Here is a 27,380-nt window from a genome sequence, read left to right on the forward strand (position 1 = left end):
AACCCTGATGTATGACCCGACGTTGTGGAACCCATTCTCTGTGGAGAGATACCTTACTTACTCAGCCTAGGCCTGGAGAGGGGGATAGGAGGGGAAGCTTAGTCTTGCCTCAACAAGGTGATGGGACAGACTTAATTGACTTCCTAGGGGAGGCCTTACCCTCTCTGAAGAGCAGATGAGGGGTGGGGTGGGCGGAAAGCTGGGGGAAACGGGAAGAAAGGAGGGAGGAGGAACTGAGTTTGGAATGTAAAAAAATAATAATAAAAAAAACCCTCAAGAGCAAACAACAACCAACCCAATTTAAAAGTGGACCACGACGTGATGAGCCATTTCTTCAAAGAAGATAAGCAATCGGTCACTAAGCATGGAGAAAGGGTCAACATTATTAAACTAGGAGAAACTCAGATCAAAGTCACACAACTTGCTCGCCCAAGGCTCGGTTCCCAGCTCCCACAGGGTGCCCCACAACCATCTTAACTCTAGTTCCAGGGGGCCAGGTGCCCTCGTCTGACCTCTGCAGGCACCAGACACATATGTGGAGTACATACATCCATACAGGCAAAACATCCATATGCATAAAATAAAACATTAGAAAATCTAACACTAGAAAACAAATGAACAGGCCAGGCAGTGGTGGCGCACGCCTTTAATCCCAACGCTCGGAAGGCAGAGGCAGGTAGATCTCTGTGAGTTTGAGACCAGCCTGGTCTACAAAGTGAATTTCAGGACAGCCAGCACTATGTTACACAAAGAAATCCTGTCTCAAAAAAAAAATGAGTAAGTAAGATTTAAAAGACCAAATGAATAAAATAGGCCTTAATACGGGTTAAGATGGTTCATAAAATCATGGAAAGGAGGGCCAATTTTTTCACTTCCCATCCGTCTTTTCTTGCCTTTTGGCTCCTGAACCTTCCAGTATCCAGGAGGGCTTCCTAGCTTTCCTTTATTAAAATTCTTTCTTAGCACAACTTCCTGCTGTTGCAGAGGGTATGCACTGGTGTGTACCGCTTTATTCTGGAAAACTCCCATACTGAGGAGAAGCCATGCTAACTACTGGCTGCAGAGCAGCAAGAATCTACTGTTCATCAGTGCAGACTTACAGGGGTTACTACTCACAATGGGACTGGAGAGACGGAGGAGGACACCTTAGAGTCGACATTCTAAAGGCACATTTGTACTTCGTATGACAGAAAGGAGTCGGCGTGACCACGCTCTTGCTAGTGGCCTCTTTGTTCCGAGTTACCTCCCTAGGCCAGAGAGCCCTGGAGGAGACAAGGACAATAAAGGAAGAAGCTGTCTAGAGCTGGCCCAGATGTTCGGAGAACAAGGGAAGAGGGTAAACGATGATAAGGACCCAGGCACTGACATCATAGATCTCAGGGACAAGGCTGGCCACCTGACAAGAGGAACAAGAATGCTGGAGGAATGATGGCCTTTGCTCTCCCTGCTCTGCTGAAGCTGCCGGCTGCAGATAAGGGAAAGCAGTTTTTAAGGTATCAGGCCACGGCCTTCCCAGATCACCTGCCTTCTGCATAAGCACAGCTTGGAGATTCAGCTCTGTTCCTGCTCTTGCAGGGTGCGGTGAGCGGCAACAGGACCGCTCCAGAGACAGGGCTAGGGGTGCAAAGCGGTTCAGCTGCTCTGAAAACCAGCTCGCTGGCTGTTGACAAGCTAGGAATATACCCGATCATGGTAGCACTCTCCCTTTCATCTCAGTGCCCCAGAGGCAGGGACAAGTGGATCTCTGTGAGCTCAGGATGAACTGGTCTACACCCTGAGTTCCAGGCTGATAAGGGTTACACGGTGAGACCCTGTCTCAAAACCACAAGCAAACATCAAAAGCCACCAAAAGTTAGAAATGTAGGCAAAACGATTCCATTCTTAGGTATAGATCAAAATCTTTGAAGGCAGAAACTCAAACAAATTTGCATATTCATGTCACTAATAGCATTATTGACAGTCTCCAAGAAGAGGACAGCACATCAAGAGGATGCTAAACAATGTGTTCTAGCCTACGCCCAGACAAGGGAAGGGCTGATGCACGCTCCAATTGAAGAAGCAGCTTTGGAAACATAGGTGAAAAGTCAGCTACAAAAGACTATGTGTATATGAGTTTGCCCGTATCAAATGTCAAAAGGAGGCAGAAGTGTGGGCGGAGTGGAAGCCATCAGCCACTGCTGAGAACCAGAGCGAGGAAACAGCTGCTCATTGCACATGGGGTGGTGACATTCGGGGTTTTTTTGGTTTCTTGGCTTTTGTTTTTCAAGGCAGTGTTTCTCTGTATAACAGTCCTGACTGTTCTGGAACTAGCTCTATAGATCAGGCTGGCCTTGAACTCACAGAGATCCACCTGCTTCTGCCTCCCGAGTGCTGGGATTAAAGACGTGCACCACCACCGCCGCCCCGCCTTGTTTCATTTTGTTTTTGTTTTGGCGAGAGTTTTGGAAGTAGAGAGTGTTGATATCTGTGAACTAAACGCCACTGAGTTATACATTTCTAAAAGCATAGAATGGGGGAGTTGACAAAACGGCTCAGCAGAAAGCAGCCTGCTGTCAAAGCTAACGACCTGAGTTTAATCCCTAATCCCCATACAATGGAAAGAGAGCAGCTACTCACACAAGCCATACTCTGGTCTTGGCACATGCAGTGTTGCGCACGCATGTGCACTAATAATAAACAGATAAATTAATTAATTAAAAATATCGAAGAAAAACAAAAACGTTTTTAGTGCTGGAAAGATGACTCAGCTCTGGATGCTCTTCTAGAGGACACAGATTCAAGTCGCAGCACCCACATGGCAGCTCACAACTGTCTACAAATCCAGTCCCAGGGGAATTGGATGCTCTCCTCTGGCCTCTATAGGCACTATGCACAAATGTGGTGCACAGACATACATGTAGACAAAATACCCATAGAAATAAAATAATAATTTTAAAAAACCTGTGCTAAGTTTTAAGTGGTTAAATTGGTAAGAATTATTTAATTTTTTCTTAGAATTGACGATTACCAAAAGGAAATATAGGCCGTTTATAATGTTCACTTGGGGTTTGGGTTTGTTTTGCTTGTTTTTGAGACATGGTTTTCCTTTGTTGCCCATGTTGGTCTTGAACTCTGGATTCAATAATGCTCCCCTTCATTCTTATCACCAGAATTATGGGTATGTGATACCCATTCTGAGTCCAGAATGTAACATGTTTTTGTGTAACTCTTAACCTTTTTGGTGTCTAGACTCTTTTGAGAACTTGATCAAAGTGACAGTTTCCCAGGAAAGTATATATTCAAACACAATTACAGAGGTTTACAAACACCTTCTATTCGGTTAACTCACAGATATTCCAGAAACTCAAAGATTATTATTGACTTGTGAAGAATTAGAGGGGAAAGAATGTAGGGGCTGGAGAGATGGCTCCATGGTTAAGGGCACTGGCTGCTCTTCTAGAGGACCCAGGTTTGATTCCCAGCACCCACACGGCAGCTACATCAGTTAACTCCAGTTCCAAGGGATTCACAGTACAAAGACATAACATGCAGGCAAAACACCCAAACACATAAAATAAAAACAAATCTCTAAATAAAAAGAACTTGTCAAATCAAATCAAATCATTTAGCTATATTAGCTGAGGGGAGGTAGCCCGCTGCAAAGAAAACTATTGTTTTAGCAGAGCCTGCAGCTTGTCGCTGTTTTAAGGGACCTGTTTGAAGTACAGGACTGAAAGTGAAACAAACCTTTGATTCTAATCCAGAACAGCTCGGGGCAGCCGGCAGCAGGGCTCCAACAGGGGTGAAGAGAAAATCCTGAGCAAAACGCGAGTTCTTCAAGACAGCTGCTGTGTCTCCATCCACTTCAACAGCCTCGCCTTCCTACAGGGCAGCACAAAATGAACAGCAAAAGATGTCACTGTGGTCCTTTTGGTTCCAGGAACCAAACTCAGGTTGCCAGGTTTTCCCAGGCAAGCCAACTTCCCTGCTGAGCCATCTCGCCAGGCCTGTTTCTGATGTGTGACATTTCGGGGAAGGGACCAAACCAGCCTTCTAAGGTGCTCTTCTCTCATTGTCAGACCCCTTTGTTGATGACAGTCAGCTGATCAATGTCAGGGTCACTGTTTCTTGGGTGACAGTGCTATAGAGGGCACTCCCTGCCCCAGTGTTTAACGCGTTGTCAGAGAGAGCTGGAGAAACGGTCTCGCCCTGAACTTTACCTGACCAGCTAAACGGGAGCTCCACTGGAGCACCGGTTTCTGAAGTGCATTTCTCTGAATCCCAAGACGCTTGGCAAATGGGTTACATAAAGTGCTTCTCAACATGTGGGTCATGACTCTTTGCGTTCAAATGATCCTTTCATGGGGGGTCGCCTAAGACCATCAAAACCACAGATATTTACATTACGATTCCTAACAGTAGCAAAATTACAGTTCTGAAGTAGCAATAAAGCAATTTGATGGCTGGGGCCGCCAGCATGAGGCCATGGATTAAAGCCGAAAGAAAGTACTGGGTGAGTCTCCTATTACTATCTGTCTATTCCTTCAGGCAGTCTCCCCACAATGTGGTATTCACATTTTCTCAGCCGGGCTGGCAGTGAGTGAACCCCAGCGACTCTCCTGACTCGGCCTTGGTGCTGGTATGATCTATGTATCAGGACACCTGGCTTGGCATGTGATACTAGGATTCGAGCTCTGGCCCTCATGGTTGTACAGCAAGCACTGAACCATCTCTTTGACTCCCTTCTAAAAGTTAAAGACAAAATCCAATGGCTGATCTGGAACTCACTTATATCCCAAGCTGGCCTTGAACCTGCAATTCCTCTAAGCCTCACAGATGCTCAGATTGCAAATGGGTGCCACCATACCCAATAGAGCATTTTCAGTAAGATTTTTTTCCTTCCTTCCTTCCTCCCTCCCTCTCTCCCTTCCTCCCTCCCTCCCTCTCTCCCTCTCTTTCTTTCTTTTGAACTATGTCTAATGCCATTTAGGCTGGCTGCAAAATTGCTATTACCCAAAAATGACCTCGTGTGAGAGCCAACATTACATTTAAAGTTTTAATTACTGTACCTTAGAGATTCATGAAACAAAAATGCCTCTGATCTGCAAGCCCCTTGCCCAAGGACAGACAGTTCCTGAAATGCTGGAGGCTATTGTTTATGGGAGACAGTAAATCACATGTTTTCACTCCCCTAAACAAGTTTGTTTGCCTCATCTGTACTGGATGTGCTTGGTCACGTGTGGGCTGGAGGTATGTAGGATATATGGTTACCCCTGATGAAGCACAATTTAAAAAAACTCAGAGAGAGAAATTGGGGTTCAACCTGAAGATCCAAAAAGCAAAGCAGCCAGTCATTGGCTCTTACCTGGACCTCAGTCCAAAATTGTGATTACCTCCAGGAATCTTTGAATGATACTGTATTTGAGAGCTGTCTCCTCCTGTTTTATAATCCTCCCCAGTTCTGGGATTAAGGGCGTGCACCACTACTGCCTGGTTTCTATGGCAAGCTTCTATGGCAAGCTGCCTGGTCTGTAAGGCTGGCCAGTGTGACTGTTTTACTTTTCTGATCCTCAGGAAAGTTTAATTTTTATTAAAATACAATTGAAACACCACTACACCCTGATTGGACCTGAAGAGAAATGCAATGAATTATGGGTTTTCTTTAAAGCCCAGGCCATACTTGATTCTCAGTCATTTTCCAGGATCCTGAGTATGGACCTGGTCAGAGCCCACTCACATGGCCAGTACTTAATTAAAACTTGCTTCAAATTTAGCTTTAAACTGTGGCCGTGGTCTCATTCTCGATTGGTGGGATTAACACTTGAACTTCTAATCCTCCTGTCTCTGCCTTCCACATGCCGGGATGACAGACAGGGACCACACCTACTTCCATGCAGTGTGTGGATTAAATGCCAGCTTCATGCATGCTAGGCAAGCGCCCTACCTACCAACTGAGCTACGTTCTCAACCTTGGATTTTGCTTTAAAAAATAAAACAGAAACCCCACAATGAGGACCGTGTGCCTAAATATCCTGTACTGCCTCCCCCCCCCCACCCCCGGTTGGCTACTGATGAGTCCTAGGCTGAGCTCTCCCTTGCTTTGGATAGCAGCCATTGTTTCTTCTGAACTTGTTGTAGGGATCCTATCTCTTGACTATCTGGTTTTGTCTGCTTGTTCTGAAAGTTTTTAGGTTTCTGGCCTTTCTGTTTGTTTGCTCTAGATCTGAAAACCAAGTGGTTTGGTGTGATCATTTGTTGGGAGTCTTTCTCCCCTGACAGTCCTTCCATACCAAATCTAAACTCAAGGGGACTGTTCAGAAACAGCGGGTCACTTGGTATTCCAGCTGGTGAATTCCAGTATGTTAACTCGGATTGCAAGATCCAACAGAACTGGAATTAAGGGTAGTCATAAGACACCATGTAGGGCTGGGAACCAAACTTAGAGAGAACCACTTCCTAAATAAAACCCCATCAGCACAGACACTGAGAGAAACAATTAATAAATGGGACTTCCTAAAACTTCAGCTTCTGTAAAGCAAAGGATATGGTCAACAAGACAAAACGACAGCCTACAGAATGGGAAAAGATCTTCACTAACCCCACATCAGACAGAGGTCTGATCTCCAAAATATACAAAGCACTCAAGAAATTGGACACCAAAAGAACACATAATCCAATAAAAAAAATGGAGTACAGACCTAAACAGAGAACTCTCAACAGAAGAATCTAAAATGACTGAAAGACACTTAAGGAAATGCTCAGCATCCTTAGTCATCAGAGAAATGCAAATCAAAACAACTCTGTGATTCCATCTTACAGCTGAAAGAATGGCCAAGATCAAAAACATTGATGACAACTTATGCTGGAGAGGTTATGGGGAAAAGGGAACACTTCTGCATTGCTGGTGGGAATGCAAGCTGGTACAACCCCTTTGGATGTCAGTGTGGTGATTTCTCAGAAAATTAGGAAACAACCTTCTTCAAGACCCAGCAATACCACTTTCGGGTATATATCCAAAGGATGTTCAATCGTGCCACAAGAACATGTGTTCAGCTATGTTCATAGCAGTTTTGTTTGTCATAGCCAGAACCTGGAAACAACCTAAATGCCCCTCGACCAAAGGATGGATAAGGAAAATGTGGTACATTTACACAATGGAGTACTACACAACAGAAAAAATAACAACATCTTGAATTTTACAGGAAAATGGATGGAGCTAGAAAACATTATTTTGAGTGAGGTAACCCAGACACAGAAAGACAATTATCACATGTACTCACTCATAGGTGGTTTTTAAACATAAAGCAAAGAAAGCCAGCCTACAAGCCACAATCCCAGAGAACTTAGATAACAATGCGAACACTAAGAGAGACTTATAGAGATCTAATCTACACGGGAAGTAGAAAGTAGAAAAAGACAAGATCTCCTGAGTAAATTGGGAGCCTGGGGACCTTGGGGGAGGGCTGAAGGGGGGGGAAGGAGAGGCAGGGAGGGGAGCAGAGAAAAATGTAGAGCTCAATAAAAAAAAAATACTGTTGCTCTTCCAGAGGACCTGAGCTCAATTCCCAACACCCACATGGCAGCTTACAACTGTCTCACGCTCTCTTCTGGCCTCTGTGGGTACCAAGCACACACATTATGCACAGAAATACACGCAGGCAAAGCACCCATACACATAAAATAAAAGAAATGGTTTTTAAAAAAAAAAAAAGAAGAAGAAGGACATTTGATAATGCTCTTCCAGAGGACCAGAGTTCAGCTCCTATGTCCACATCTGCCACCTCAGAACTACCTCTATAACTCCAGTTCCTTGGGATCCAGTGACCAGTCCCGGCTTCTGTGGAGATTTAAACACAAGTGGCAGGCACACACAAACACACACACATATATTCAATCACATACACATAGATAAAAATAAATACTTTTAAAAGATAATAAATTATTTGAAATTCTTCAAATAAGTAAAGTAACTCATGAAGGGAGAAGATTGTGGGCATGGGGAGACATCTCTCAGTCTGGGGGAGAACGGTGACATACAGAGACTCTTTAGCTAGTTAAAATTTTAGCGTTTCTCATCTAATACTTTTACTTCTTTAGGCCACACTGTGTTCTTAATTATTTTAACTCCAGGTGTTTTACTCTATCACACGTCACATGTAAACATTATGGCAGACACGAGGGGTGAAAAGGGGAAAGAAAATCAGACCTAGATCATGACTGGTAGATTTGGTGATAGGATCCAGGAATTTCTTCCTCAAAAATCTTACCAATTTTTCTCTCTCCTGAAGGCTGCTTCCATGCCTCCTTAGCCTCATTTCTTTCCGATTCTAGGAATGGTCTTCCCAGCACAGGACAGGAAACAAAGCTTGGCTTTGTCATGCACAAAATGTGATGCTTGGCCAACAGCAGGAACTATGAAGATCCAAGAAGAAGAAACAGAAGGAAGATGCAGAGAAGGATGCAGAGGAGGAGAAGGATGCAGAGGACAATGAAGTGAAGAATGCAGAGGAGGGGTGTGGAGAGAAAAGCTCTCTGTGCTCCTGTGTTCAAGAGTCTACAAGGCAAACAACTGAACTTCAAGACTGTGGAGAGCTAAAATGCTGCAGACCACAACTTGGCGTGTTTTTAGTTGCCTTGACATGCATCTGTTGCCCACACCAGTGTCTCACCCAGCATCCTTGTGACTACTGACCCTTACAATGTTTTCTTAGCAGACCATCAGCTTCACCAACCCAAAAGTCAAGAGTGTCATCAGATAGCATCAGAAACCAACAGCGGAGTATTCCCCCTTTGCTGTAACCCACCTGCCTGTGGTTCCCACCAATGTATTTGGTAAATACTTTGATTATAAATGTTCTTGTTCTATAACTAATACAAATGTTATGTAACCATTTCCACAGTGTGATGTGCCATTTAAGGAAATCGGAATCTATGTTCCTTGGGCGAGGGTCATCGTATTTGGTTCCAAATAAACCAGCTTTCATCTCTTTGAGGTGAGAACTACATTTTTGCATCAGTGACATTCTACTTTACCCAGAGCTAGAATATGACCTGGGTATTTGATTCCAAAGGCGGTACTTTTCCACACTGAGAGAACAAAGCCCTCTGTCCACGGAGAGTGAAGAATCACGTGATACAGCAACGGGAGCTCTGCTCGCCATCCTGCTTTCCCTCATCTCTCAGTGGAACCTCGGAAAGAAGCTTGACCCAAGTTCCTAGGCGTGATTATAATATTGTAGTCAGAAAAATATTTAATTCCTATGAGATACAGGCTGAAATATTTAAGGGAAAAATATCATGTCTATCATTTGCATTTATATGTGGTGATATTTTGTTTGTGCTTTAACAAATAAAGCTTGCCTGAAGATCGGAGTGCAGAGCTAGCCATACTAGGTAGCCATAGAGGCCAGGTAGTGGTGGCACACACCTTTAATCCCAGCACTCAGAAAACAGAGGCAGAAGGATCTCTGTGAGTTCAAGGCCACCCTGGGCTACAGGAGATTGAATCAGTCTGAAAGAGAAACACAGTCAAGTGGTGGTGGCTCGCACCTTTAATCCCGGCACTAGGGAGGGGGAGATGGGAAGTGATTGGGCTGGGTGGAGAGAGGAACATAAGGAAGGAGGTGACAGGAGCTCAGGGTTCAGTCCGAGGTTGCAGTTTCATAGAGAAGGCTTTCAGTCTGAGGACTTGCAGAGAAGGGTACCCCTTTGCAGGCTGAGGAGTTGGCGAGGTAAGAAGTGGCTGTGGCTGGCTCCTCTGTCTCCCTGATCTTTCAGCTTTCACCCCCTAATATCTGACTCCTGGTTTTTATTATTAAGACCAATTAGAATTCATGCTACATCTATATATGTGTGTACAAATTTATGGTGTTCACATAGTGACAAAATAGTGTAATGGCAGGTATACTTCTTAAAACATACACACCCCTGATATATATATATATATGTATATATATACATATATATATATATGTATATATATATATATATCTCACTGTGTGAACACCACACATTTGTACTTTACACAGGCTTAGATGTTATAGCCTGTACACACCTATGCTGTGAAGTGTGTATCTAGTATTAGGCTGGCCTTAAACTCACAGAGATCTGCCTGCCTCTGCCTCCCAAGTGCTGGGAGTGAAGGTGTGTGCTGGTCACTATCAACAGCCCAACCACAAACTTAATTTTAAAAAATAAATAAAGAAAAATAAATAAATAAATACGGAAGAGTATATTTTAAAACATCAGTGAAAGGATGGCAAACACGGAAGTCAGTGGCTCTCCATCATTACCACTATCAAGTAGTGTGTTCTGCCTGTAATTGTACATGCTATGCTGTGCACAGCTGAGAGCACAGGAGGTGGACTGACAGCAGCAACACCATAAACACGTGAGTGACATGTGCTCTGTGGCGTTGTGACTGCTCTGCGTCTCTAGGAGACAGGACATCTTTTTCTTTTTAAATTTTTTTCAATATATTTATTTTTATTTTATGTGGTTGGCGTTTTGCCTGCATAGATGCCTCTGTGCGGACATCAGATCCCCTGAAACTGGACTTATAGACAAGTTGTGAGCTGTTATTTGGGTGTTGGGAATTTAACCTGGGTCTTTTGGAAAAGCAGCCAGTGCTTTTAACTGCTGAGCCATCTCTCCAGCCACAAGACAGGGTATTTTCAACTCTATTATAATCTATGGCACTACCATTGTTTTTAGAATTTTCTTGACTGAAATGTTATATGCCACATGACCATGTATGTATATATGCATATACATACACAAATATTCATACACAAATAAGGCAAACACAGCAAAATATTCTTAATTGATTAATAAAATACATAATAGGTATGTAGCCTTGGCTGCCCTGGAACTAGCTATGTAGACCAAGCCGGCCTCAAACTCGTGGAGATTCACCTGCCTCTGCCTCCTGAGTGCAGGGATTAAAGACATGCACCAACATCTCCTGGCATTTTTAACCCTAATGCAATTAAAATATTGAGAAAAATTCTTTTCTAATTTACTTAATAAATACACACAAGCAGGAGCAGTCCTGTGATCAGTTATAGCCCCCTCAGCCTCCACCCTCCTCCCCACCCTGGACCTCTACAGAGTGAGAGTTTCAAATACTTGAGAAGTGTGTGAGCTAGATCCGAGTGTCCTACCCACCAGGGAACTGTGCTTCCAGATGGAGAGGGAAAGAATATAGTGGGGTGGTAAGTGCCACCTGCTACTCATCAAAGTAAAGCAGAGGAAAATATCAAGGAATCAAAACACAGCAAGAGACAGGAAAGCAAAGACAGATGAGTCATCAAACGATAAAAGTGATCTAAAAACTGAAAATGAAAGTACACTTGAAACAGCTGCCAAGACCCTCAAGAAATAAGGATGAGACCAATTGTGGAGGCGCAAGCCTTCCATTCCAGAGATGCAGGCAGAGCTTTCTGTGAGTTCAAGGGCAGCCTGGTCTGCACAGTGAGTTCTAGGTCAACAAGAACTATATACAATAAGACCCTGAACTGGGGGAAAAGTGGGGAGAAGGATGGGATAAAAATACCCAAGGAAATGATGAACCATCAGGTAAATGAAGAGGAAGAGGCCGCCACCAAAGCTCTCCATTCATTGGAGAGTCAATGTCCTTTATCAGGTCACAAAAGCCAAACGCCTCCAATTCAAGACAATGGCAAAGCCACTGAAATAAGACCCAAGCATACAGACTCAGACCACCGGAAAGAAGAGCCTGCCATCTTGCCTTTGCCTGTAAACTGGATTATGATGAAGACTGAAGGAAATTCAGATGATGCCCAGAAAACTGAAGAACACTGAATGTGAAAAGCACAAGTCTAAAGAAAAGAGGGAAGGCTCAAGAAGCCCAGGAGATAGCCCAGAGGGAAAAAGAAGCCAAAAGATAACTAGGGAACCAGGAAGGTTCTCCCCAGGAGCCTTTGGGGAGCCCAGTAAGTCTTCCGAAGGAATAGATGGAATAGGAATACATCTCTGGAATGGAAGTAACGCCATTATGTAGTGGGTATTCACCCTGCCCTTGACCTTGAACTATCTGGCCCAATAGCAGCAGAGCTTCTTGCTTGCTAATGTAATTCCTTTAATAGAAAGTGGGGTAGGTGCTTGTGATGGTCAGAGATTGGATTGCTGCTTCCATTCACCCCAGGGCAGAACAGAAGATCACAGCAGCTCTCTACCATGTTATTCGTGTTTCCTAATCAATCTTTGAAATTCTTTTATTTGGGCTTTCATGGATTTACATATGTCCATCTACAATTGGCGTCCAATGTGGGGCTTGAACCCACAACGCTGGGATTAAGAGTCAACTGCTCAAGATAATTCCATATTGGCTAGCTGAGATGGTCCGCCTTCTTACAACACTCTAGTCAGATAGACCTTGCTGGCTACTCAGAGACTGACTACAAATGTCACAGTTAATTCTCTTGAGACTTACTTAACTATTGTTTCAGGTTGTTTTTTTAAAAGCAGGATACCATAGAGAAATCGTTACCCCCAAGACATCTGGAAGTAATTCTAACAAAACAACACCCCCCTCTCCCAACAGTTGGGATGGATGGCTTTTTGTTTTTCTCAAGGTTGGTTATAAGTTATAGGGTTGGGGGCATAATAATAGTAGTTAGACTTAGGAATTTTGTTTGGTAGATTAAAAAGGGGGAATAGATAGGATAGGATAATAAGGTAGATTAGTGTATCTACTTCTAAACTATTTTGACAACTATTAATTATAGACAATTTACATTGATATATATTCTTGTATATTGGTACATATGTAAAATTATTTTTGTGTTCCTGTCTAGGATAATTTGCATATTGATACAAATTCAAAATTATATTTGTCATATTGTGTATATTCCTATTTCTGTTTACAAAGATTTTGCACACAACTGTAAAATTATTTTTGTCATACTGTATGTATGTATGTTTCCATATCTGCTTAAGATATTTTGTATATTGATACAATTTAAAGATATTTTTGTTATATTGCACTATACATTTCTACCTCTGATCAAGATATTTTTATAATATTTGTTACAATTTTAAGGTCATCATTCTCATGCTGCACATCTGTCTAAAGATTGCTTATGTGAAGCTCCAGTCTAGAAGCTGTATAGACTATTGAGAGTTACATGTTATAGTCACCCATGTTTGTCATACTTATAGTTATATTATTTAGGTTCTTTAGATGTGTAGAGATGTATGCCACATAGACATGTAATCTTCAAACATTTCAAAGACCTACAAAATATGGCACTTAAATGTTTTAATAATTTGGAACTCTGCTGACATGAGACACGCTGCTCCTGGCAGCACCTGAGAGAATGATGGACACCAGAGACATTCCATATGGATCTTGTTTTCTTCTTAGCAAAACTGGCCTATCAGGCAAAGAACTGCCCTTGTCCCAACTGCAGGAGTCAAGAAAAAGCGACTGCTAGACCTTGCCAAGACAGGGTCAGATAGTCTTTTGAATTTTCCTGCTTCTGAAATCGGTCTGTCAGATATTCTAACCTCACAACCAAAATTGATCGCTCCAACATTGCAGAGAGACTTTGGGTGACTGTCCAGATAGCCAACAGTTTCTGTCATTTCTTGTACCTTTTGGAAGTTGCTTGCTTCCACTTTCTGCTTACTCAGTTAATATTACTTTCCTTCTTAGGTCTTTGATGAGGTTGAAGACTAGATAGTCACAGTCACTGTCCTCTCATATTTTAGTTAAGGCATTTAAAGTACAAGACTCAAACTCCGCAGATAGAGCAGTTGTTGGGATAATCTCTGTTCTTTGCCAATTACTTATTAGCCTGGACATTAAATATGTGTTTCTTGCTTGATCTTGTTCTTACTAGTTGTAGTTCTATTTTTATGTATGTTATTACCCTCTCTTTTTCCTGGGCAAAACTTGATAATTGTTTTTATTGTATATAGTTTTGTTTAGAACCTTCTTATTTGGACAAAAGTGGGTACTAAAATGGGTATTAGCCCCACCCATGACCTTGGGCTATCTGGCCCAATAAAGGTGAAGCTTCTTGTTTGCTGACATTATTCCTTTAAAAGAAAGAGGGGGGTTGGTGCTTGCTCTCTTGTGTGGTGGTAGGGGATTAGATTGCTGCTTCTATTCACTCCAGGACAGAATGGAAGACTGTGCCAGTCCTCTACCTTGTTGTTATTCATGAATGCTTCCTAATAAAACTTTGATATTCTTTTATTTGGGCTTTTGCAGATTTACATACATCTGCCTACACCATTAAGTTATCCAGAGGGTCTGACAGCCATGCAGAATCTTAAAAGGTGGCCTTCTAGGATGTGACCCAGAATGAGTAAATAGGTCAAAATATCAGAGTAGTCCAGAGGCTATGGATCTCATGTAATGGACATTTGACAAAGCCCTCGTGGAAGGAAAATCAACCCAAACATCTAAAGAATGTCACAGGAATACAAAGTAGTATGCCTCTGCCCTCTTCTCTAGAGCGGAGGTGTTCTAAATATAACCCCTGTCCTTCTAAACCAGCTGAAGCATCTTACAGGGGTGGCCAATGGGTGTTCTTCCAGACAATATGTTCTTATTAGGATTTCAACCTTGAAGCACTTATTAAACTTAACCTATTTTAAACTAATTAAAAGGGTGTGTTAATTTCTATGCCTTTGAATCACTGGTCAAGAGGAGGTATAAAAAGTTTACTACTCTACTGTAAATGAAATGAAGACTTCAATTAAGGAAAAAAACAAAATTACACACAAAGCAATCAACATCAGAATAGTGAAAAGCAATTTAGGGTTAAACTCAAGATCCAAGAAAGGTACTGTCGTGGGGGGTGGGGGTCAGGGGGTGGTACAAGGGCAAAAGCAGAAAGAATGCTACAGACATAATGGATGCCAGCCTTGCCCAGCCTACTTGCTGAAGATGGAACATGGGGCCTTGTGCAGGCTGGTGAGTGCGTTACCACTGAGCCACACTGCTACCCCCTTGAACAGTTGTTGTTGTTGTTGTTTACCTTGAATGTGAAATTTGCATCGAAGATTAGTTCTTTTTCATGCCCTGTGATCCCTCCTTTGTAAACAGCTTGGCATCTTTTAGTCTGTCCTGTCTTAGGGAGTTTGAAGAGTCGAAATGTGGCAGACACAAAGCGACAGTCCCCTGAAAATAGACACACAGGGCTCACTTCCTGCACCCCAGCGGCTTTCAACAAAGCAGGATGCCACACAGGTGATTTCCTCCCAGTACGCCATCAGCTGTCTCTGTGGATGCCTCAGTCTAACACTTCATTAGATAGCACTCTGAGGGAGGGGCTGAAATCATTCAGGAGACACGATGGACGATGGACACTTCCAGGTGATAGATACAGTTCCCCTTGGTAGGAATCACTCATTAAAGGGGGCTAGCGAGCTGTTAGAGCAATGACTGCTCTCCCAGAGGACCCGGGTTCGATTCCCAGCACCCACATGGCAGCTCACAACTGTCTGTAACTCCAGTTCCAGGGGACCTGACACTAATATAGACATACATGCAGGCAAAACACTAATGCTCGTTTTTTAAAAAAGAATCACTCATTAAATTAACCGCTGAACTGAAACCGTTCCCACTGCGTCAGAATCTCTGCTGTTGCTTCTTACCAAGAACACTTTCTAGTTCCTTGTTTTGAACTGTAATGAGACTGGCAGTGACCAAACGTGGAGGGCAGAATCCGATTTTTTGGGCAATGATGGCAAGATCCTTCCAGTACAAAGCGCCACCCAGGCATTCGCCTAAAAGAAAAATTACAGAGCCATCAATACACAGCAGCATTATGGAAATTTATAGCCTGCGCAATTAGCTAAGACATAGTATAGATGTGGGACCTAAGTGTCCATGGAGGTTCCGACCTGTAACCCCAGCAGGTAGAAGATAGAGGCATCCCAGGTGAGTCTGAGACCCTTTCTCAAAACGACAAAGCCACAAGAGCTAAGGATGTAGCTTAGTCGCTTACCTAGCAGGTTCAAAGTCCTAGATTTGATCCCCAGCACTGTGTAAAAGCAAATGTGGGGCGGTGGGGGGGGGCAAATACCTGTAATCTCAGAACTCGGGAGAAGAATGGAGAGTTCAAGGCCAGCCTGGGCTACAGAAGACCTTGTGTCAAAACAGAAAAGTAATAGTAATAACGAAGGCAATACCTGCGATTGGCGCCATATGCCTTTAATCCCAGCACTAGGGAGGCAGAGGCAGGAAAATCTCTGTGAGTTCGAGACCTGTCTGGTCTACAAAGCAAATTCCAGGACACCCAAGACTACACAGAGAAACCTTGTCTCTCTTGAAAAATCAAAAACTAAAAGAAAAATAATAATTATTATAAATTTAAAACAAAAACATAGGGCCTGGAAGTATCCACGAGGCCTAGAGAATAGTGATTAAAACCAGAATTTGTAAGCTAGAGGTCTCTGAGAACCGTTTTCAGGACAGTCATGATGTGTTGGTTCTACTAAGACACAATCACAATCCTGTATGCGTGCTCAGTCATACTCTGAAAGGGCTGTTAATGGGAATAAAATGGCATAAAGTCTGTCTCTTAGCTCTAGATGAATCTCATAGTCTATTCCTGGAACAATAACCACCACTAATGTTCACAAGGCATTTTTACAGATCATTTTCAAGTGCAAATATATTCATACATGTTTTATGTGTTACATCAATAAGTTGGAGACAAACTAGTGGTCACCGGCAAACAAACATGCCAAGCTGAGCGACACAGTTGTACAAGACTATTTATACATGTTTAGACTAGACCTGGGGAGATGGGTCTGAGACCAAGAGCACTAGCTGCTCTTCTAGAGAACCCAGGTTTGAGTCCCAGCACCCACACAGCAGTTCACAATTGTCTATAACTCCAGTTCTAGAAGATCGGACACCCTCATATGGCTTCCACAGGTACCAGCCACGCATTTGGTACACAGACCTACATGTAAGCAAAATACCCACATACATAAAATAAAATAAAATAAATATTTGGACTTAGGAAATACACATTTCATATTTTTTAAATGTTCTATTTTAATTATTTTACTTATTTATTGTTTTATGTTTTTGGAGATAGGCTCTCACTATGTAGCCCTGGCTTGCCTGGAACTTTCTATGTAGGCCAGGCCTTGAACTTATAGAGATCTGCCTGCCTCTGCCTCCCAAGCACTAGAATTAAAGATGTGTAACAATACTTGGCTTATTTATGTACACACACACACACATATATTATATGTTTGTTTGTCTGCACATGTATATATGAGAGACAGCACATGCTACAGTACACATGTGGGCCAGATGACAGCTCTCAGGAGTTGGTTCTCTCCCTCTACCACAGGGATTACAGGGAGCAAATTCAGGTTGTCAGGCTTGGTAGCAAGTGGCTGTGCCCATGAGCCATCTCTCCCCTGCATGTGTGTGTGTGTATGCACATATATATACATATACACATATTCTTGGGTGAGGTACAAACACCATAGGGCATATATGGAGCACAGAGGTCTATTCTCTCCGTGCTCTGAGGATTGAATTCAGCTCATCAGGTAAGGAAAGTGATTTACCTACTGAGTCATCTCATTGGCCGGCCCTGATAATCTATTTTAAAAGTTAAGTGTTTTTTTGAGACTATGTCTCATCTTGTAGCCTGTGCCAGCCTTGATGAGCACAGATCCTCTTGCTTCATCTCCAACTGAGATCACAGGCATTGCCACCGCTTCCCGTTTAAATGAAACACTGCTATTTTCCAGTCCGATTGACCATGAGCATGCATTTGTCTCCTCAACTTCCAGCGACTCTCAAGTGACTATAAAAGAATAAATACTTGGGCTGGAGAGATGGCTCAGAGGTTAAGAGCATTGCCTGCTCTTCCAAAGGTCCTGAGTTCAATTCTCAGCAACCACATGGTGGCTCACAACCATCTGTAATGGGGTCTGGTGCCCTCTTCTGCCCTGCAGGCATACACACAGAAAGAATATTATATACATAATAAATAAATTAATAAATATAAAAAAAATACTCTATCTCCTTTATTCTTCAAAATAGTTTTTTAAAGTAGTCTGTTATTATTTTCAATTTATAGTTTAGAAGACCAATAATAGATAAATTAAATTGCTTAAGATTATATCACTTTTTTAAAAAGCTTATTTACAGCGGTAGAAGGGGTCACATGGGCATATGTGCCCCACTGGACATGTATAGGTCAGAGGACAGGTCTGTGGAATGTTCTCTCTTTCCACTTTTACATGAGTTCCAGGAATCAAACTCGGACGGCCAGCCCTGAGCCACAAGCTCCTTCACCCACAGAGCTGTCTCACCAGCCCTCATATTGTTTCTGGGGAGCCGAAAAAGAATAGAACCTTCTGGCCATACTCCATTTGCTCTCCCATCCAGTGATCTCACCCCAGCTTCCTTGCAGGATAGAACTCTACACTAGTCAATAATCAATGATGGGAATGAAGCAAGAACACATACCCCATAAAACCTTGTGTAACTTGATGTCTTCTGGCACTTCAAGGTTAGCATAGACGTCACTGAAATACAGTTCCCCACCATACTGAAAAACAGCAGCACACATTTGAGCAAGGTTAAAGATTACATTGATCCCAGATAACAACAACCAAAAAAAACTGATGCATCCAGGAGACCAACTTCAAAATTCCAATGTTTGATCTGAGACTGACCAAGTTGACCTTTGAACAAGTAACAGCTGCCTCGCTCATTAAAATCAATACACGGGGACAGAGATGTTTAATTACTCTGTGTCCTATCCAACATGAAGTTCCTTTCCAATACTCAGAAAGGAGGGAGTTATCAGGAAGTGCAGAAGCATGAGAGGACAAAGGGAGTGTGACTTCCATCTGTGTATACTATTTGCACATATGGAAACGTGCTAGGATGGAGAGATGGATTGTGGGTAAAGTGTTTGCCATGTGAGTGCCTGCTGGGGTTTTGGTCTTCAGCATCCACAAAAATCAGGCGCAGTTTTACATCTATATAACTCAGCTCTGAAGGGGCCAATATCTAAGTACCCGAAGGTGATCAACCAGCAACTCAGTGAGTTCCACGTTCAGGGAGAGACCACATCTCAAAAACATAAAATAACATAAAGGATCTGTCTTATCAAGAAAATTCTAAATAAATAACAAAATGTGGGGATTCAAATAGATTAGAACAGAGGTTCTCAACCTTCCAAAAGCTGCGACCCTTTAATATAGCACCTCATGTTGTGGAGACCCCAACCATAAAGTTATTTCATTACATTTCATAACGGTAATTTTGTTACTATTATGAATCATAATGTAAATATCTGATATGCAACCCCCAAAGAGGCCACAACCCACAGGTTGAGAACCACTGATGTAGAGGAACCAAGTTCAGTCAACACCATCTGTAAGTACAGTTCCGGTCTCCGTGCTCACCAGACACATATGTGGTACACGTGTGTGCATACAGGCAAAACATTCATACATATAAAATAAAATAAGTAATTTTTTTAAAGTTTTTAAATAAACAAGAACACAGGAGGGGGGAAAAATGAGTGTTTCTCCTAAATACATTCAGGTTGCCTAAATTTTTAGCCAGTCCAAATAGAACAAGCCCTAGGTATCTGGACGACTAATAGGCACATCTACAGAATTAACAGTCTAACCCGCAAAAATTACAGTAACTGAGCCAGGTGGTGGGGTGCACGTCTTTGATCCCAGCACTTGGGAGGCAGAGGCAGGGGGAGCTCTGTGAGTTCGAGGCCGGTCTGGTCTACAGAAAGAGTTCCAGGACAACTAGGGCTACAGAGAAACCCTGTCCTGGAAAAAAAATAGTGAGAGAGAAAGGAAGAAAGGAAGGAAGGGAGGGAGGAAGAAAAAATTATAGTAATAAAGCTGGGCAGTAAGGGTACATGCCTTTAATCTCAGCGCTCAGAAGACAGAAGCAGGGGGATTTCTGAGTTCAAGGCCAGCCTGATCTACATCATGAATTCCATGGCTATCACAAAGAAAACTTGTCTCAAAAAAAAAGACGGAAAATTACAGTGATGTTATTACACATTAAAATTTTTAGATATCCTTAACATATAGGTCAAAGGAGTCAGCAGGAATTGAAGGAGTTACTTAGTTAATTTCAAAAGCATGGATGTCTACGTTCTATAGTAATGTTTAGCGTCTGTTAGTTGATCTCAGTGAATATCATGAGCTGGTATACAAGATGGCATCCTTGACACAGCATGGGATCATTCTTACATAGATAACTTTACATTTTTATTTTGTTATTTTACATGCCTATGTGTCTGCCTGCATGAATGTCTGTGCCCTGGTACCCTTGGGGACCAGAAGAGGGCATCAAGCTCCTAAAACTGGAATGACAGCTGGTTGGAAGTCACCATGTGGGTGCTGGGAATTGAACCTGGGTGCTCTGAGAGAGCAGCCAGTGCCCTTAACCACTGACCCCCCAGCCCAGCCCTTTAGAGATACTTCTATCTGAGCTGTAGAATAGTCCCTTAGGCCAAACATCCCAGAAATCTTATTACAGTGCTTGGAGTTGAGCCCTGTGTACGCTGATGTCTGACCCTGAACTTCACATTTGGCCCTCCAAATCCCAGAATGCTTTGCTCTCTAGCACTATGAAACAAACCCATTCATAGGCAGGGAGGCTGGGGAGCAAATGGAAGTTTCCCTTCTAAAAAGGTCTCCATAGAAAACGTCCATCTTAGAGTTTTCAAAGGTAAGGTATCTTGGCATCAGATATAGTATCACGGGAAAGCAGGGTCTGTTTTAGGAGAGGCAAATTCCTAGGGGCTTTTCAGAGTGACTCAACAGGTTCCGGAGACTCTGCGGGTGTCACCTGCGAGTCACAGTCAATAGTAACCAGGGGCAACAGGCAAGAAGGCAAATATTCTAACAGTCAATGACCCATATCCTGAGAGGAAAAAATGAGCTCTAGCTAGAGGATTCGCCAACCCCACTTCACACCCCCGTTTGTGTACTTTTTTGTTGAATCAGCATCACACTGAAAGACCTGGATAAATCCGGGTCCTCCCCCCTCCCCAGCAGGAAAAAAATAGAGCCAAAATCTAGTAGGAAGAGAAGAATCAGAAATCTAGGATTAGCTGGTTCAGTGTTTCAGGAACTAGCTGAAGATAAAGTTAGATTGTAATCTTGAAAATAATCTTGAGAAGCAGGGAGTTGCCCCCTTGTGATCATCACTGGTATTTTCGGAATTTTCTGTGACACCCTCCCTGCCCTTTCGGATTACTGGGCTGCGTGGTTTCTTCCATAAAAACTACTTCTCCCGGTCACTCGGGGTCAAACTCTTCCCCTGCATGGGTTCTGAGTCTCGGCCCCAGTGCCCTGGTTCTCGTCTCGTCGATTGAAACCTCGTGTGATTGCAGCAAGGACGGTCTCTCGTGAATTACTGGCAGGATCGTGTTATCCTGACAGTTGAGCTTGCAAAGTACTTGAACCTCTGATTCTCCACCATGGCCAACCTGGCTCCTTCTTAATAAACTGAGAGTTTGAATTCTTAGTTGCAGAAGAGCGTATGATCCTGGCAACCCTCTCTGGTGTCTAAAGACCAGCCATCTCCTTCTCCCTCACCTTCAGTGTGTTGTACACCTCACGGAGCACTTGCTCTTTGTTAGGAACAAGGTTGATAACACAGTTGGATCTAAAAAAAAAATAAGGAAAAAAGGACAGATGTTGAAGGACTCAAATCCTTTAAAACCCAAAGGGGCTTCCATCTTACCATCAAAGCTACCGATTCTTCCTGGCTCTCCTTCCTTCCTCATACTCAACTTTTTCCCAAGATGAGGGAGACAGGCAAGTTGTTTGAGCCGTATCAGAAGCAGCCAGGGAGAACAAATGTGCACGAATGAATAGGAAGCGTGATTCTTATTTTTGTCCTGATGCTCACCAGGCAACAGAACCAAGCCTGGACTCAGATGCCTGCCATGAGGTGTTCAAGACATGAGAACAAAGTCCCTCAAAGGCAGCTTTTCTAGCACTTTCATTTGACGCTAGGTGTGTAACTCAATGGTAAAATGCTCCTTCAGGGTGCAATTCCCAGCATCATAAGGAAAAAAAAACCAGCCCAATCCTGTCACCTGGGCATGATTTAACAATGACTCGGGAAAATGAGAAACACAAAATACCATAATTTGTCACGAAAAAAATATAGTCATTGCTAAATTTGGTGGTGCATGCCTTTAATCAGGAAGCAAAAGCAAGCAGATCTCTGTGCATTCAAGGTCAGTCTGGTCTACATGGCAAGTTCCTGGTCAGCCACTAACTACATAGTGAGACTCTGTCTCAAAACATGATGGTAGTCTCATAAGATTACAATAAGGCCTGTTATTGTCTAGTAGAGCGACAACCAGAGCAACACCATAGTAGATTAGCCAAGTGTCTGTAACACGGTTGGAGTCAACACCTTCACAGGTAGCCAGTTGTGGAAGAGTACAGCATGTACAATGACACACAGTGTGCCACACTTCATGAACAAGACAACTGGCCTCGACTTTTCATCGTTATCTTATGGTGGACAGACTCCGCTTACAAGAAAAAGCACTGTAAAACAGTCTGCTCGTGCATCTTGAATGACTGCAGCCCTGGAGAGCATCACCTCTCCTCTTAGGTCTGAACTGATCTGATGCTCTGGTTGTCAGGCCCTAGTGTCAACAGGCTGGCTCTCCTGTGTACATCACACAGCCTAAGTGTGCAGAGGGCTCTGTCATCAAAGCCTGGGTGAACACAGGCTGATGCTCACACAATTAGGAAAAGGTCCAATACAAATTTCTTGCAGCACAACCCACCATTACACTCCAGATAAGAAGAGGTGGGTACACGTCACAGGAGCACAGACTGTGGACTAGCTGGCCCGAGAAGTCCTGACTTTAGTTTGGTGGGCAGGTAGATTGGCATTGCAATGTGACACTGTCTTCTACTCTTGCACCAATATATGCACAACAGAGTGACAAAAAAAACCTCATAATATTTAAGTTTGTGCTTTTGTGTTGGGCTGTATCCATAGCTATCCTTGGCCACATGGTTGTGCCAGAGGCTAGACACACATGGCAACTTTAAATTCTCTCTCAGGCAGCTGTGTTTTGTTGCTAATAGACTACAGAGACCTCATTCCATTATGAAGGACTATGCTAAATTCAGTGTAATTACTTTTTCTTTTTTAAACTTTTTAAATATTTATTTTTATTACATGTGCATTGGTGTTTGTGCCTGCCTGTATTTCTGTGTGAGGAGGTCAGATCCTCTGGAACTGGAGACGGTTGTGAGCTGCCATGTGGGTTCTGAAATTGAACCCAGGTCCCGTAGAAAACAGCTAGTGCTTTTAACCACTGAGCCATCTCTCTAGGTCCCTAGTTTAATTCCTTAAACAAGAGTCAGTTCATCAAAGAGTGGTAGTATTTGTGTGCTCAAAATGAAATGGGCTTTGCTCTTAGCAGAAAGGCTGCAGACCTACACAGCAATATCGTAGCTCTCCTGGTGGGCCCCAGCCTCTGCCAGCTTCTCAATGCAGCCGTGAATAAAAGTCACATTGGGTGCCTGGAAACCAAATTTCTTCATGTGGTACTCAAGAAAGGTTTTAGCCACTTCCACCTAGAGAAAGAAAACTACAGATTTGGTCATCAGCATCATTCAAAAATAAATCTTTTTTTTTTCCTGAAAACTGTCCTATTCCTAATGCATATGTTTTCCCTGCCCTGAGTTACTGAATGGATATACAAGACTCGTGAGGCCCTGCAACATCCACGGCTGTCACACCAGTGTAGCAGAAATGCTGACTGGACGGGCAGGTGTTGCCGGAGGATTGGGATCTGTGCTTCTCGGAGCTGTGTTCCAGGCTGTCCCTTGGCAATCAGTTGTGGTATAATGCCACCTGAGTCACCATTTGTACTGACTCGACTTCGCTGTCCTTGGAGCCATATATGTGTGTCTTTTTTCTTGTCTTTGTGTTCTTTGTGATTCTTGCATATTGTCAACAGATCAGACTATTCCAGGCAGTTGTGGATACAAACAAGACTGCTGAGGACATTTTGAGCTCTGCCCCACCATTCATTAAAGCCTTAAAAGAAGTAGCCAGTTCTGGGAATTGGCAGAGTCATCATTAGGATAATTCCTTGATGATGTGGAACAAAAGGAGTTAATTTTACTAGGAAAAACCTTAGAAGCCTTAGGCATTTACCTGGGAAAAATGTGCAGTTGTAAACAGAAGGCCTATGAAATCTTTCTCGTGGGAAAAAAAAGACCTAACCTAAGCTGACAACATCTGAGCCTGAGAATTGAGAAGGGAGGAAAGTTGAAGTCAGTGATATGGAGTGAATTTCAAAGAGGTTCGAGACTATGTCTTAGAAATTTCCTAGCAGAAAGTTTTCCCAGGAAGATAGTAGCCTTCTTCTTTCTCACCCAGGCACACAAGGTCACTTAGCTCAAACCAGCCAGCCACCTGGTGCAAGCTGATAAAGATAGTCTAGCTCAAGGGCAATGGCCTCTCTAAGGCAAGAAAAAGAGTCAAAATATGAAAGAGCAAAAGTTCTTGTACCCCTGCCAAAGCATCTTCAAAGATTCTCTTTGAAAACTGTTTTGTGCTGATCTTTTCTATTTTATAATCTGATGATGTATGCCTTTGCCAAGTTCTTTGTTTGAAAAAATATATAAGCCTTACACTAATTGAAATAAAGTTACAGCAGCATGTCTCAATCACATTGAGAATGACTGTCTGTCATTTCCTTCGCCGTATTCTGAATTCTCCTGTGCCTTCGTCCTGTTCCCCCACGGTCTGAGTGGCTCACCTGAGCTGGTCCGTGGCAAGGCATGTAAGATATGCCACAACCCGGGACAGAAGTTTCCAACTAAGTGAGTCTTGCTTGAGTTATCCAATGACAGAGATGACCAGAGAAGAGGAAGTACCGCTGGGTCATCACACGCTCACCTGTCAGGTTAAACCTCTGACTGACTTCTCCAGGAGAGTCACTGATTGTCAATGTCCTCAACTTCTAGGTCACAAGAGGCACAAATGACAGTAGCAAAACCCCAGCCTCCCGAAACACCGTGAAGGACAACGGGAAGCAGTTTTCAGCCTCAAAGAATGGTCTGGGAAAACCTCTTCCCTTCCCTCCAAATCTTTGCCTTACCTGGGCCTTAGTCATATCTATTCCAGTGACATGTCCCTTCTCGCCAACCAGCTGGCTAAGCATATAGCAATCTCTGCCACTTCCACAACCCAGATCCAAAATCTGGCAGTTTTCCAGGCGCTCAGGGACAACCAGACCACAGCCATAATACCTGAGAAGGGGAAACGACATGTTTTAGAAACAGACTGGAAAAGTCTCAGGTAGTAAATCTATGCTTCCCTCCCTCACCCAGTTACATTACTATTTTGTCTCTTCCACTAAACCAGGGCCATGTCTGCCATAGCAGTGCTGCTGGGCACCGCACAAGATAGCAAGCCTCAAGAAAACCATCTAAAATATGTGCTGAATAAATACATCTAAGGCACTGTTTGCTGAACAAGGAAGGTATCCTGTCCCCAGGTGCAGGTACTGTAACTTGAGAGGTAAAAACTACAGGTATGGAACCTGTCTCATGATTGTCAGACAGTGAGTGTCACTGGGAGTAAGTGTGGCAGTGGTTGGGAAGAAGAAGGCTCCATGATGCGAGGAAGACTTCAGTGAGATACCCTCTTTGATAACTGATCTTCGAGTGGGCAATACTATGCCAGGCAAAGATCAACGGTTTAGAAAGTGTGAGCTAGTCTATTAAACACTTGAATGTCTGCCACGGTCCAAGGAGCTTGAATGTCTCCTGCAATGGGAAGGGATGGAGAGCATCTTTGAGGGGTCTTCAGCAGAGGAGCAAGCAGTTCAGTGCCGAGCTTTGGGGTTTCACAGTAGATATGGGAAGAAGGATGGCCAACAGATATGGCTAAATTCCCTAGCGACGAGTATGGGAAAATTGCAGTCTGGAGGCTTCGTGGAAACAGTATATACACTCTACCTCGAAGTAACATCTTCGTGTACATTCTTCAGAGTTTCCCGGATGTACTTGGGGACCAGAGTGGCTGGAGTGACACAAGCATTAGTCTGGAGGTCTGCAAATGTCTTCAGTACATTCCCGTAGTAGTTCTGATGCAACAACCAAGGACCGGAAGCCAGGAGGAAAAGAACGGGAGTTGTTGCCTACAGAGCTCGAGGACACGTTCTTAATTACAACCCACTGGCCTTTGCTCAAGGCCAACTCCGACCCCACGCCCTGGTCTACCCAACCCCAGCGTGCTCTGCCCAACCCCAGCGTGCTATGCAAGCAGTGTGGGCAGAAGTGGCTTGCTGGCAGGATTCCCGGAAGAGCGATCCCACGCAGCCATTCCCTAGGACCCTCACCTGAACGTCCTTGTGAATCTCAGCGTCTCGGGGAGCGGACACTGAAAAACGGGAGAACAGAGGGTAAACGGGGTGACCACGCTGAGAGGGACCGGGCTGAGGGCAAGACGGAGAGATAGCAACACACAGGGCGAAGAGAAAGGGGGCTGAGGCCTTCAGCGAGGCATAGGCAGCCGACTGGGCTGCCCAGAAGTGGGAGCAGGGCGGGAGGCTCTGTGGACCTGTGGCAAGTCAGAGGTCAGAGGGGGACTGGCCAGAAGCTACTCACTGACTCTCGATCTCCACACTCCTGGACCTGGGATAACCCCTCAACTCCGCTAAGGAGCAGCAGCAGCAGCAGCAGCAGCAGCAGCACCAGCAGCGCGCCGAGGCCACGCCCCCTGACTGACCTTCCACCCCCGTAGCCCTGAAAAACCCTTCCGCAGCCAAGGCTGCGTCTTCTCTTCAACTTGGGGTCCTTGAATCCCGTCTAATGGTTTTGTTAGTTAACAACTTCCTTTACTGATTCGCTGAGTTTCATTCTGTGTGTGTGTTACATGAACACCCATATGTATTTTCCTCCCTGTGGCATGAACTCTTTCCTCTATCCCGCTCATAAAGTCCTTCGCAGAGATGTCCTTTACATCTCTAACACTCACCCTTCCTTAGCACATGGCTCTGCTGTGAATTCTGCAGTCAGCAGATGTGGTGCTGTGCCTTTAATTCCAGCACTCAGGAGACAGAGACAGGAGGCAGATGATAGCAGATCTCTGAGTTTGAGGCCAGCCTGATCTACAAAGCTAGTTCTAAAGGCAGCCAGGGCTACACAGGGAAACCCTGTTCAACACCCCCGCCCCAACCCGCAACACACACAGAGATTAAAGTGGTTCTCTAGTTCGGAAGGCTTGTGTGTGCCCTTGGTGGGAAATTCCTTCCACACCCAGCTCTTAGGCAAACAGATTTGACTCTTTCTCCCTTCAGCTTTGCCTTTTCTGGAATGTCTCGGAGATGAACTCATCATTGTGTAGCCAC

The 27,380-nt window shown here is 43.7% G+C and overlaps 1 protein-coding gene across 2 annotated transcripts in view; it reads right to left on the minus strand.

Annotated features, from left to right (window-relative positions):
* The window catches only part of As3mt (arsenite methyltransferase), a 35,085-nt gene extending 8,322 nt beyond the window's left edge, over positions 1 to 26,763 (minus strand). Inside the window, exons 1-10 of one of the 2 annotated variants that reach the window (XM_048439015.3) lie at positions 26,638 to 26,763; positions 26,370 to 26,410; positions 25,987 to 26,168; positions 25,125 to 25,275; positions 23,453 to 23,589; positions 21,574 to 21,643; positions 18,458 to 18,539; positions 15,610 to 15,741; positions 14,991 to 15,133; positions 3,727 to 3,861 (exon numbers count right to left, since the gene is read on the minus strand). In XM_048439015.3, the coding sequence (XP_048294972.3) occupies positions 3,727 to 3,861; positions 14,991 to 15,133; positions 15,610 to 15,741; positions 18,458 to 18,539; positions 21,574 to 21,643; positions 23,453 to 23,589; positions 25,125 to 25,275; positions 25,987 to 26,168; positions 26,370 to 26,410; position 26,638 (1,074 nt within the window). In that variant the 5' untranslated portion in view covers positions 26,639 to 26,763. The remainder of the gene's footprint in view (positions 1 to 3,726; positions 3,862 to 14,990; positions 15,134 to 15,609; positions 15,742 to 18,457; positions 18,540 to 21,573; positions 21,644 to 23,452; positions 23,590 to 25,124; positions 25,276 to 25,986; positions 26,169 to 26,369; positions 26,411 to 26,637) is intronic. The other variant, XM_048439016.3, reaches the window with a different exon arrangement.
* Positions 26,764 to 27,380: the final 617 nt, after the last annotated feature.

Source organism: Myodes glareolus, chromosome 7, assembly GCF_982192425.1.
Source record: "Myodes glareolus chromosome 7, mMyoGla1.1, whole genome shotgun sequence".
Classification (NCBI taxonomy): domain Eukaryota; kingdom Metazoa; phylum Chordata; class Mammalia; order Rodentia; family Cricetidae; genus Myodes; species Myodes glareolus.